At 41.5% G+C, this 11,909-nt stretch overlaps 1 protein-coding gene across 1 annotated transcript in view; it reads left to right on the top strand.

Annotated features, from left to right (window-relative positions):
• The first annotated feature begins 219 nt into the window (after positions 1 to 219).
• LOC117301055 overlaps positions 220 to 11,909 on the top strand; it is a 33,815-nt gene continuing 22,125 nt past the window's right edge. The window contains exons 1-14 of the mRNA XM_033784938.1: positions 220 to 312; positions 838 to 1,051; positions 1,584 to 1,711; positions 3,331 to 3,559; positions 3,843 to 3,923; positions 4,505 to 4,662; positions 4,969 to 5,127; positions 5,502 to 5,716; positions 6,609 to 6,788; positions 7,453 to 7,853; positions 8,467 to 8,729; positions 9,154 to 9,355; positions 9,937 to 10,080; positions 11,166 to 11,873. Coding sequence (XP_033640829.1) covers positions 979 to 1,051; positions 1,584 to 1,711; positions 3,331 to 3,559; positions 3,843 to 3,923; positions 4,505 to 4,662; positions 4,969 to 5,127; positions 5,502 to 5,716; positions 6,609 to 6,788; positions 7,453 to 7,853; positions 8,467 to 8,729; positions 9,154 to 9,355; positions 9,937 to 10,080; positions 11,166 to 11,873 — 2,941 coding nt within the window. The 5' untranslated portion in view covers positions 220 to 312; positions 838 to 978. The remainder of the gene's footprint in view (positions 313 to 837; positions 1,052 to 1,583; positions 1,712 to 3,330; positions 3,560 to 3,842; positions 3,924 to 4,504; positions 4,663 to 4,968; positions 5,128 to 5,501; positions 5,717 to 6,608; positions 6,789 to 7,452; positions 7,854 to 8,466; positions 8,730 to 9,153; positions 9,356 to 9,936; positions 10,081 to 11,165; positions 11,874 to 11,909) is intronic.

Here is an 11,909-nt window from a genome sequence, read left to right as displayed (position 1 = left end):
TCCAGTCAACTTTTTGTTGTTCAGCCCAAAATCTATTTGGAATTACCCAATCAAATTCCCTTGTGGTTTATTACCAGATTTTGTCCTGCAAATTTGTTTGACTTTTTACGTATTTTTACCAACCTAGGTGGTATCGCGTACCTTCTGCCGCCATTAGACGACTTTGCGTATGAGTTTACGCTGATTGAGATCTACGGCGGGGCAGAGTTGACCTTTGACCGTAACCGCACCGTTGTGCGTTCTGAAGAGGTCGTTGGGGATGATACTGGATATCTACATGTTGGACCATACCACACTTTGGATATTAACAAGGTAAAATAAAAAATATTCATTTTGGTTTTACCTATATACACCGATGTGGGTTACCACTGTATACTCAGTACCTTCCCGAGTTCTGTGAAAAAAAATCACTGGCATATCACTTGGGTGGGATTTGAACCCACGACCCTTGCAATTCTAGAGCAGTGTCTTACCACCTAGAACACCGAGATTGCCTAGATAGCTAGAGGCAGTTTGAATCGTATGTTTTAGCAGCACGTACTGCAAAGATTTAATAGATGTTAAATTTGCATCTGGGAACAAAGATTATTCATTTTGGTTTTACACATACACATCGGTGTAAGTAAGTAAGAATATTTTTTACAAATTAAAAACGTGGCAAAATATAGGTTTACCATTATCAGTATTTGATCTTGTGGTGTAAGTCTCTTCATTGATAACCTACTCGAAAGTATGTCAATCAAAAAAAAGAATGATAAGAGAGCAAGTTTTTTAAACGTTACGAGGGTGATGTAAATCTCAACTTGACTAGATTTGATTAAATCTTCTTTGACACAGGTTTCTCCATACAAACGTCTCAACGTAACTTGGGCACCAGTCATCTATGAGAACGCCACACTCATTCTCCCGACGGCCACCATAGAGTTCCGCCAGTCCTTTGACTGGAATAGATTGACAGCCGCTGCATGCCCGAGTGCCATGTTGATAAGCTCACACGTCACACTGTGGGGGACACTGGATGGAGCAAGGGCTCATTTGCTGGTTGGATCAGGCAAGTTTAATGTGACACCAACATGTCATAGGTTAATATGGAACGGTCTATACTCAGTTGGAACTCACGTGAATCACCCGTAAGGAGTGGACTCGAGTTTGCCAGACAAATTTGGGTTGGCACCATAGAGTTATATATAAGAACTAGAGGGCTCACTGGCCTATATACGCGCCCCAGCATGCGCGCAGGCGGCCATTTTCTAAGTTGACAAAACAGCCATCTCACAGGGTGTGTTTATGCGGCCATTTTGTAAGTTGAACAAACACCATAATAAACAAGCGTACAGAATGGCGCGCTTGTCATCTTGCGGTCCCGTGGCGTTGTGCAAGCAGCATCACCAGTGCGCTCTCTAGTTCTTATATATAACTCTATGGTTGGCACTCAATGGTTTGGGATGGTTGCAAATTTAATTGTGCCTATACATCAAAATTAATCAAGAATTTTTATATTGTTTCAAGCGCTGTGCTCTCCACCAATAGAAATAGCAAAACTGTCTGGGGTATTTATGAATTATGATTGTTAATATCTCCAGGTGGTTCCCTCACGATGGAGTTGCCCAGCACACGTAGCCTGAGCTTTGTTGGGGTGACCATACAGGAAGATGGTCTATTTGAACTCAAGAGCTACGAGGGACAAGCAGACGATCCATGGGTCCTAGAGGTATTGTACATGTATAATAATTATAATGGAGACTTTATAATGTAGCACTTTCCTAACTTTGGATTAATCTTGGGACTTAATAGGACGAGTGAAGTTCCATAACCAGAGATGTTAGGACGCATTGAACTCAACTCGAGATAGGATTAATCCTATCGTTTCATGAAATCGGCTGCTGGCGCAGAAAACCTTAACTACATCCCAGGTCAAAATTCCAGTTGAACCTAGTTAAACTGGGTTTAACGGGAACTAGTTGAAAACCAGTTGATAAACTAGTTAAACACAGTTAATACCAGTTGGTTTAATATGGAAAATGGACAGAAACCTACTGGTTTATAATTTCAACCTAGTTGAACACAGTTAAACCTGGTCCAAACCAGTTGGTTAATATGGAAAATGGACGAGTTTGGTCACTATCCAGTTGAACCAGTTGACCCCAGTTAACTGGGTTCAACTGGAATTTTGACCTGGGATGTAAGCTGACATCTGGGAACTACTATGTACATGTTTCTGGTGCAATTGCTATTTATTTTTAACTTGCCTCTTGCTGCATGCTCTTGTAGTGCAATTGTTTTTTTCGTGCTTCTATTTATGATCTTTTAAAATATTAAATTAATAGTAGCACTTAACTGAGTTTATAGCAAGAGGTGTGTTATGCCTCCCTAGTGGAAAGTTTTTTGTATTTTAGTCTTTGTATTTCTTGCATTTTGTACTTGTACTTAAATAGATACTTTTATATCTTAATGTTTTTCGGTAATTTTAAAAATAGTATGTATATTTTCTCATGCTCTGTAATTTTAAACGCAATTCAGCCTCTGGCTGCCAAGTTTGAATGTTTGTTAATAAACCAATAATAATAATACATGTATATACTAAAGGTGAAACAGCTTATTAAAAGAGTTGCTTCTTCAATGTGGGGTACACGTAGGAAGTCTCCTTTCCAGTTTGATAGGTAGTGAGTTCCATAGGGAAGGACCGGAACCAATAGAAAGATCGGGTTTCATGTATGCCATGCATTCTTTTCTTATGCTTATTCTTGTTCTTTATTTCGCCATTAAACAATAACAATATGTAAAATAAATAATATAAAAACAAAAGTGAATACAAGGCAAGACAAACAGTAAGGGCACAGGAAATTACAAAACAACCCTAATGTGATGGCCAGGATCAACAAAAGTTTAATTAAACACTGTAGCTCAAAAGCCTGTTAATCCAGTCACATAGGGAGGCAAACTCATACTCTCTTTGGAAAAATAAAAATAATTTAAAGTAAATATAAATAATCTGTATATACACAAAGCACAACTTAAATAACAAAACCAAAAACAAACACCAGAAGTTAGACAAGCAAATAAATAAATAAATAAACAAATTGTTAATTGTAGGCGTCAAGCTTGTTCTCCATGGCTTTGGCCCAATTTCATGGCTCTGTCTACCGCCGAAATCTGTGCTTACGATCACCATTCTCCACTTACTTTGCAAGTGCCAAAGTTTCGGGCCAGGTCCTAATTTCATAAAGCTGTTAAGCAAATTTCTTTGTGGCCATGGGATTGGGAAGGACAAAAGTGTTGTGATGGGCCTCTGACTTTCTCCTTTTAAATTTTTTATTTGAATACAATTAGGTAACACCAGGAGAAGGCGAAGGTCAAAGGTCTGGCAAGGTCACTGTTGAAGGAGGTGGAACTATTAAAGGATCTGTTTTGGATCTGAGGGGTCACTCCTTGGTGGTGGACAGTGGTGGTGTGATTACAGCAAACGCCATGGGGTTGGAGGAGGGAGCTGGAGCGCCCTCTAGTGATGGGCTGAGGGCAGGGGCTGGATATGGTGGGCTCGGTAGTAAAGGTTCATCCGGTGAGAATATTTTTTAGTCTTTCTTAGCAAATAAAAAACTCAGTGAATTTCTATAAAAAAAAGAGCAAATTAAAAAATAAGCAGCGAACTTCGAAAAAAAAAAGAGCAAATTAAAAAAGAATGGTGTGAAGTTTTAGATTTGGGAGGAAAACCATAGAGAACTTTTCCAGGGAAAACCCACGCAGTGTGAAATTGTGGTAACTTGGTCTGTTGCAAAAAGACCTAAAGACCTCTTTAAGAACTGAAGTCTTATTCAGTCTTTTAAATTGTCAAAAACTTTCAGATTTGTCTGTAGGTACAGTGTACGGATCTCTACATAGACCCATAGCGTTTGGTAGTGGAGGAGGAGTAAACGGAGCCAAAGGTAGAGTTTAGTTACAACTTATAATCAACGTTGCACTAAAACATTTGGGAATTCAGGCGTGTCGTAGCCGAGTGGATAAGAGCACTGGACTCTGAATAAAAAGCCACTATTAATATTATTATTATTGATTGCCTTCAACTCGGTCAGCCAGGACACTGAGCGCTTTCAAATGGCAGTTTAAGACCTCGGCGCCTACTATTTTATTCCATTATTGCAAAAATTATGCACGCACCCTCGAATCAAAGCCCTGTGAATTCGATGCGATGCAATTTTTGATGTAATAGCCCTGCTTTCACTGTGAATGTTTTGCAGGAGTTGAGCACATTTTCACTGATGCTAATTATTTGTTGCAAATTTGTGACGTAAAAATTCATTTCTCATCCAAATGAGTATGAACCGGAATTTAGGCCGTTTCCAAATTGCCAGCCACATGGCTATGACCATTGCTACTCGTAATGCTAAGGACATTTTATACTTCAACCAATAATGATGAGGAAGCCGTAGCCCTAGCCGTAGCCCTAGCTGTAGCCACGACATCCGACAAGCTGCCTTAATGTTGAGTACACTGGATTTGTTTTCAGGGGGCGGCATTCTGCGACTGACTGTTGATACTACACTGGAAGTTGAAGGTGTCATACAGGCAAATGGAGCTCCTGGTACTGGGACATACAACGGAGGAGCAAGCGGGGGTTCTATATGGATCACAACGAGAGAGATGGAGGGTGAAGGACAAATACAGGTTAGTTTAAGATCATACACAGTCAACCCTCCTACTTTTTGACAATTCAATGTTTATCCACTTGGATGTTGAGTAGAAAATAACTGACTCAGCTTGCAATTCCTATAAGTTGATAAATTCCTATAAAGCTTCAGGCATTCGGCCCTGATCACCTTTGAATACTTTGACTCTATTTATTACCTGCAAACAACGTTTCAAACGGGACAGGTAGCCTAAAGGAACAATCTGTAAAGAACGCTTATCATGTAGCAAGCGCGCAAAGTCGTCAGTTACATCCAGTGATTTTACAGTTTGTTTGTTTTGAAGGTTATTGGAGGATCTGGTGGATCTTCTGGAGGCGGTGGTGGAGGTGGACGGCTCGCTGTTTACTATCGGACTATGGACTGGTGGTTTGGAAGACTACAGGCTCACGGCGGTACAGGGTATAATCGTGGGCCTGGAGGTGCAGGGACAGTCTATCTCGAGGTCAGATTTTAATTTTATTTTGACAAATCAAATTCTTGGGCCAAATTTGATAGAGCTGCCTTTAAGTAGGAAATATTGCTTGACACGTTTCTGCTAGGCAGAAATTAGCAGGATACCTGTTAAAAATTGTTCCTGTGACATGGTAATTTGGCTGGTAACCTTATTCTGGTAAGCATGTTTTTGTTGTTCTTAGCTGTTTTTTGTGCTTAAGCAGCTATCTAAAAAATGGGCCCTGGTCATGTCAGCTAGATATCTTACCATAACAGCTTCCCATCATAAGTGCGGACCTTTGTGTCTGCAATGACTCTCACTTCTGATATTTTAACGGGGAAGTTGTTCCTGCTGCTATAATTTATCAATTTTTTCTTTGACAGATTCTGCCACCTGCTCTTCGGAATCGCACTCTTATCATCGATAACCTCAACCAACCACCTCTAGTGGAGACCATAACACCCGAGCAGTATAGCCAGCCCAGCCTTGGTTCCAGCCGCACGTGGCTGCTGGATGACGACCTGGATGGTGCTTTGGAGTTTGAGCATGTGCGCATTGTGAACCAATCACACCTGGTTGCAGAGACTAACTTGACACAGTAAGACGCCATTGGTTACTACTACTTCCTCTTTGCCAAAATAAAGGCTTCAGAAGAACCATAGAGCAAGAATGGAAGGACTGAGGCATGTAGGCCCACTGGGTCAAGCTGTCCAATCTTATTCAAGTCCAAACAATTTAGTGTGAAGTGACAGAGGCCCCTTTTCGCAACCACAGCTTCGGCTTTGGATTCGGCTTCAAGCTCCATCCTCGCGTCTGAAGTCCTGAGCGCGTATGCAAAACACGCGCAATTGTCAAAACAACGGCAGGGTCAAGCTAGCCTGAGCTAAATCCAAAGCCGAAGTCGTGGTTTCGAAAAGGACCATAGAGGAGGTAGATAGTGGACATAGAGTTATATATAAGAACTAGAGGGCGCACTGGCCTATATACGCGCTCCGGCATGCGCGCAGGCGGCCATTTTCTAAGTTGACGCTGGCATCTCACAGCGTGTGTTTGTGTGGCCATTTTGTAAGTTGAACAAACAGCATCGCGTGAGCGTTCAATAAAAAAAAACTCAAACGTGTGATTCATATTCAACGCGCGTGCAGAATGACGCGCTTGTCATCTTGCAGTCCCATGGCGTTTGTGCACGAAGCATCACTCGTGCGCCCTCTAGTTCTTATATTTAACTCTGTAATAGTGGAGGACTGGGGTCATGTAGTAAGGGTAGAATAGTCTGGCTCCTTACTTCCAACAGTCTAAAGTTACTTTGCCATAGTTAATGATTCAGAAGGATTGGGGTCTTTGGACCAGATAATAATTGCATATCACTGGATAATCTTATCTTGGGAAAGTTCCGAGTATGAAGTTGTACAGGTGTACAGGTAAAACCAAAATTAATTTTATTATATATTTTTAAATGTTGATAATATTTTTAAATTTTTTTTTCCTAGACTGAGAGTTGGTACCTTCCACAGTGACCACACCTCTTTTTTGCACATTGGCAATGGTCAAGTGTTTGTCGCCAGTTTTGCTGATGATGCAGAGTTTGATGTCAACGTTCATGTGTACGAGGGCGGTTTACTCGTTCTGCCTCCAACATTCACCTGTTATAACGTAACCATAGTGGTCAGGTAGGTTGAAAAAAAGACTAAATACTCCAAGTCAATTGAAGGGAATGTTCACATTTTGCATGTGATCACGTCTTCATCATAGCAGTTTGACTTTGTGAAATCATGGAGCTGAAAAAAGTTGAAATCATTCCGCAAAACCTCCCACAAAAACAACAAAACAAAAAGGAAAAGGAAAAAAGAATTCCGTCTACAGAACTTGTGTGCGGACCAGGGACAACACTGCTGTTTATGCTTTCAGCGACGGCACCAGCGATAATGACTTTTGCAATTTCGAGGAATTTCCTTTTCCCCCAAGCACGGACAGATATTTTCACTAGTCTCAAGCCAGCAGGCCACCATTAATTTCGACCCCGGTCTATCTATTATAACTTATGGACTATTTTGTGTAATGCACAAAAAACCACAAATGCACTTATCGAAAAGAGAAGGGGTGCGCTCCTGTGTATCTGGTTTGATTGGCAGCATATTGCACACACAGCACCTTCTAAAACATTACATGGTGCTATGTAAAAGGAGTAGATCTCATAATTCAAACGTAGTCCCAAATAACTTGCAGGAAAAAAACTGTATGTTTAAGCACCTTGAGTGTCACTGAGTAATGGATATGTGCGCTATATAAGAAGCCACTATTATTGGTATTATTATTATTTTTGTTTTTGTCCAGGGGTACAATCAGCATCCATGACCTGACCATCGGCCAGGGATGTCATCTCCTACTTTCACAAACCGGTACCTCCCGTCTCCTCAGCGATTCCCTCGACACCTCCCTCGACCTCTTAGAGGGGTCACTGGCGGGTCACTATCGTTTCGACTCACTGACCATCGCCGCTGACGGAGAAGTCGCATCAGTCGACGACGGCGACGACACATTGGAAAATTTCACTCTGAGTGTGCAGAGGTTAAAGGTTGAAGGCGGGGGGCACCTGCACGCCACTAGAATGGAGATCAACGCCGACATCTTGATAGTTGATGATTTGGGAAGAGTGGTGGCAGATGTTCATGAGATACCGTGTGAAGAGGAAGATGGAGCGGGAAAAGACCCGTCTGGCAGTTATGGGGGTTCAGGTATGTTCATTGTTGTTATTTATTGTTCATTAACCGGATCAAGTTTTCATTTGTACAAGTTAGTATATGTTTGTTGAACTTTATTATCACAATGTATTGATTGATGTTGACATGAAATAAATGTATCTGAAATGAAATGAGAAATGAGAAATGAGAAATGTCGGCCTAGGGTAGTTCTGGGCCCAATTTCATAGCTCTGTTAACTGCTGAATTCTGCGTTCATGATCGCCATTCTTTTTGCCAACATTAACTCTGGAAACCACTCTTGACTAATAAAGTCCATTGGCTAGGAGCTCAAAATTATGCATATACAATTTTTTCGTAATCCATACAAACTGCCCTAACTAACTTACAGTCCATAGACAACAAATGATTAATAAGTGATGGCGCTGTCCAATTCAGAGACACTCCAAGACACTAAATCGTAAAGATTTGATTACGTGTTAATGGATATTCATACTTTGTCATATTGACTGTTTTTTTCTTTCTTCAAAAAGTGAAAGTAATGCGACCATCCAGGAACAAACAAGACTTTTTAGTCATTGGTTATAGCTGGGGTAAAGGGACTAAGAATATTTTCGTTTAGCAACAAATGGATTTGATTTCTCTACAGGGGCTGGTCATGGAGGTCGTGGTGGTCGCAGTACCCATCAACCCAAAACCGGAGCAGCCTACGGTCACGTCTTGGAGCCTTCACACATGGGCTGCAAAGGAGGCGGTCCCAAGGCAGGGCGAGGCGCCGGGAAGATGATTCTGAATATCGCTGAGACGCTGAAGATTGATGGAGAGATCATTGCTGATGGGGAGTCTTCAACCCAGTATGGAAACGGTGGTGGGAGTGGCGGATCCATCTGGATCAAGACTAATTTGATGCAGGTAAACTTTCAGATTTTCTGATGTTTAACCCTTTAGAGATCATAGCGGCTGCAAGCGGCTGCAAGCGGCTGGTACAAAATGGCTGCCAGCTTTGACCTACTTCCACTCAAAGAGAGGATCAAAGAAATGGTATCTGACTGAATAGACTTTTTTCAATGTTTCCCATAAAAATCATGAGCGTGTATGTGTAGGTGCCATTTAGCTCCTTAGCAAGTTTGGATATAACAATCCAGCCGTCGATTTCACCAAATTCTTCCTAACTTCTGATTGGTCGCAAGGTATGTTCCGTAACCATGGACGTTAGGATGCATTGAATCCATCCTACTCGAGATAGGATTAATCCTAGCGTTTTGTGAAATCGGCTGCAGGCTTCACACCCATTATGTTTAATTGTGTTAATATTTTGTGATTTCTTACTTTTAAGGGCTATGGAAGAGTGTCAGTTAACGGAGGTGCTGGCAGTGTCTACAATTCCTATCAGGGAGGCGGTGGATCTGCTGGACGTCTTGCAGTCTACTTCGCTCAGAACCGCACCTTCTCAGGGTCCTTTGAGGCCCATGGGGGTCTGTCAGGGGGAGAGCAGGCAGGGGTTGGTGGACCAGGGACAATGTTTTTCTACCACACTGGTAAGACCTCACAATAGTACGAATGTGTTTAACAATGGTAATAATATAATGATTAATAATATTTATAATAGCCTTTTACAAAAGTTACAAAGTGCTGTCCATAGTATCTAGGAATAAACACAAATTATAATAACTTAGCTTAGTATAAAAGCAAATGAGTTTTTCAGATGACTTTCAAGAATTCCAGACATGATGCCTAGCGGATGTGAAGAGGTACATGTAGCCATGCCTCACATCTGCTAGCCTGGCAGTCAAAGTTATCACCCGTCTGTTTCTGGAAACCAAAACTTAGAATCTGCTGAGTTGCAAGCATTGTCCGTTCTTTTAAACAACCAATTTCGTGGAGTTCCAATGTTTTTCTGGCAACTGTGGTTGGGGACAATGGGTCATCAAGACAAAAATCACGACCACCGGTTAACATGGGACTTACTTAAGGTTGCATAGACAACTTTAAACTCAAATTCTTAACAATTGGGTGAACTGTGAGATTTGTGAGAAAACAGTACTATATAAGAACTGCATACGTGTAGTATTATATTTTGTGTGTTGAATTTGTTTTGTCATTATCTCTACTTGTACAGGATACAAACATCGAACGCTGATTGTTAATAACATCGGCAGGGGGCCTAAGGAAGATGAGAACGTGATCTCTGATTACGATGATCTCTCTGAAGATGAAAGCAGGGCGTGGCTCTTACCCTCATCCGGAGATCATGATCTTGCAGGTAGTTAATAATAATTACAATATATTTGATTTATATAGCGCAACCGATTTCAGGTGGAATTCCAATGTTCTTCTGGCAACTACGTTCAGGGACGATGGGTCATCAAGACAAGAATCGCGACCACCGGTTAACATGGAACTTACTTAAGGTTGCATAGACAACTATTTATATAGCGCTAATACAAAGTTATCTCGAGGCTTTTTACAAGGTATATTAACAAATACTGTAATGTGTTAAAGTATTTACAATTGACTGAATGATTTTATTCGAAGATTAACACACAAGCAAGGTAATTAATGCTGTATAGAAAAGAGGTGGGTTTTTCGGACTTTTGTATGACTCAAAGGAGGTGATAGAACGAATTTAATGGGGAGATTCTCCCAGAGCGTGGAACTCATAAATACCTTGGACAATCAGTTGAGGTTTGCGGTAGCTCAATGTGTAAATCTCTTTTGAGTAGTGTTTGTTCTGAAAAACAAACGGTGGTTGACAACTCAACATTTCAATGAGCCGGGTTGTTTCTGAAAAGACCCACTTGAATCGTCGACAGTGATTTTTATTTTGGGCCATCTTTTGATTTTGTTTTTTGATCTGTGGTGGACACATCCTGGCGCTTTGCAACCTCATTATAAAGTTCTTTGTCAAATTTCATAGAGAGCTGCTTAGAGAGAAAATATTGCTTAAGTATTTTCTGCTTAGCTGAAATGAGCAGGATACTGGTCACAAATTGTACATATTAAATGGTAGTTAATCTGGTAGCCTAATTGTGGTACATGTACAATGTATAGCATAATTTGTAATGGTATTTGATGTACTATTTTTTAAATTTTTATGTCGTTTTTGACATTGTGCCCTTTTGTGCCTTTGTTATTTTTGTTGTCTGGATCGCCTTTAGATAGTGACTATTTTCGGTCATATTGTTATTGCCTATTCTTTGTATGTACTGTTTGCCTGGAAATAAATAAATAAATAAATACAAAAAATGTTCAGCTACTTGTGCTTAAGCAGCTCTATGAAAATGTGCCCTGACTATCAGTCATTAAGTGTTGGTTGACAAGTTTTTTCTTCTCCTTTCAAATTGACAGGAGATCAGCAGTATTACTTTGAGGAGTTCCAGCTCTACGGTCGGGCTCATCTGGCCATTCTCACCGACCCCCCTCACTCCAATGCCACCATTTACTTTGAGAATATGATCGGCGATCGCACAGGCACCTTGCACATCGCAAACAACCAATCCGTTGACCTGTACCGTCCGACCATCGACCTACCTTTCAACGTCCACGTTTACGAGGGCGGCCATCTTGGATTGGCCCCAGATACCGTCGTGCATGGCGTCACCATCTTCCTGAACGGGGCGTTGAGTCATATCAACACGCTCATACTGCACCACGGGGGACGCTTCTGGTTGAACAAAGATGGCCACACAGGTGATCTTCCGTCTGGTCATTACGAATTCGACTCAATCCACGTCCAAGACGAGGGTTACATCCATATGATATCGGACCCTGTCCAGGATCTCGGAATGAACCTGACCGTCCGAAGCCTCCAGGTGGATGGCGGCGGTCTCGTTGAGTGCACACACCTCTATGTCCGCGCTGAAGTAATCACCATTGATGCCGGGGGCAGGCTGAGTGCCAATGGTACGGGATACTCTGTCCTGAATGGTAGCAGTCTGAATCCTGATGGCAGTCGGAGAGAAGGTCTACATGGGGTTATCAACCCTGGCCTCGGGGAGACAGGATCTGTTGGATCATCAGGAGCTGGACATGGAGGAAGTGGAGGACATGGCTATGGTACGAATTTATTATTTATTGATTGGTTTATTTCAA

Source organism: Asterias rubens, chromosome 16, assembly GCF_902459465.1.
Source record: "Asterias rubens chromosome 16, eAstRub1.3, whole genome shotgun sequence".
NCBI lineage: Eukaryota > Metazoa > Echinodermata > Asteroidea > Forcipulatida > Asteriidae > Asterias > Asterias rubens.
The sequence above is the reverse complement of the archived record's forward strand: the minus strand, read 5'-3'. Positions and strand labels throughout refer to the sequence as shown.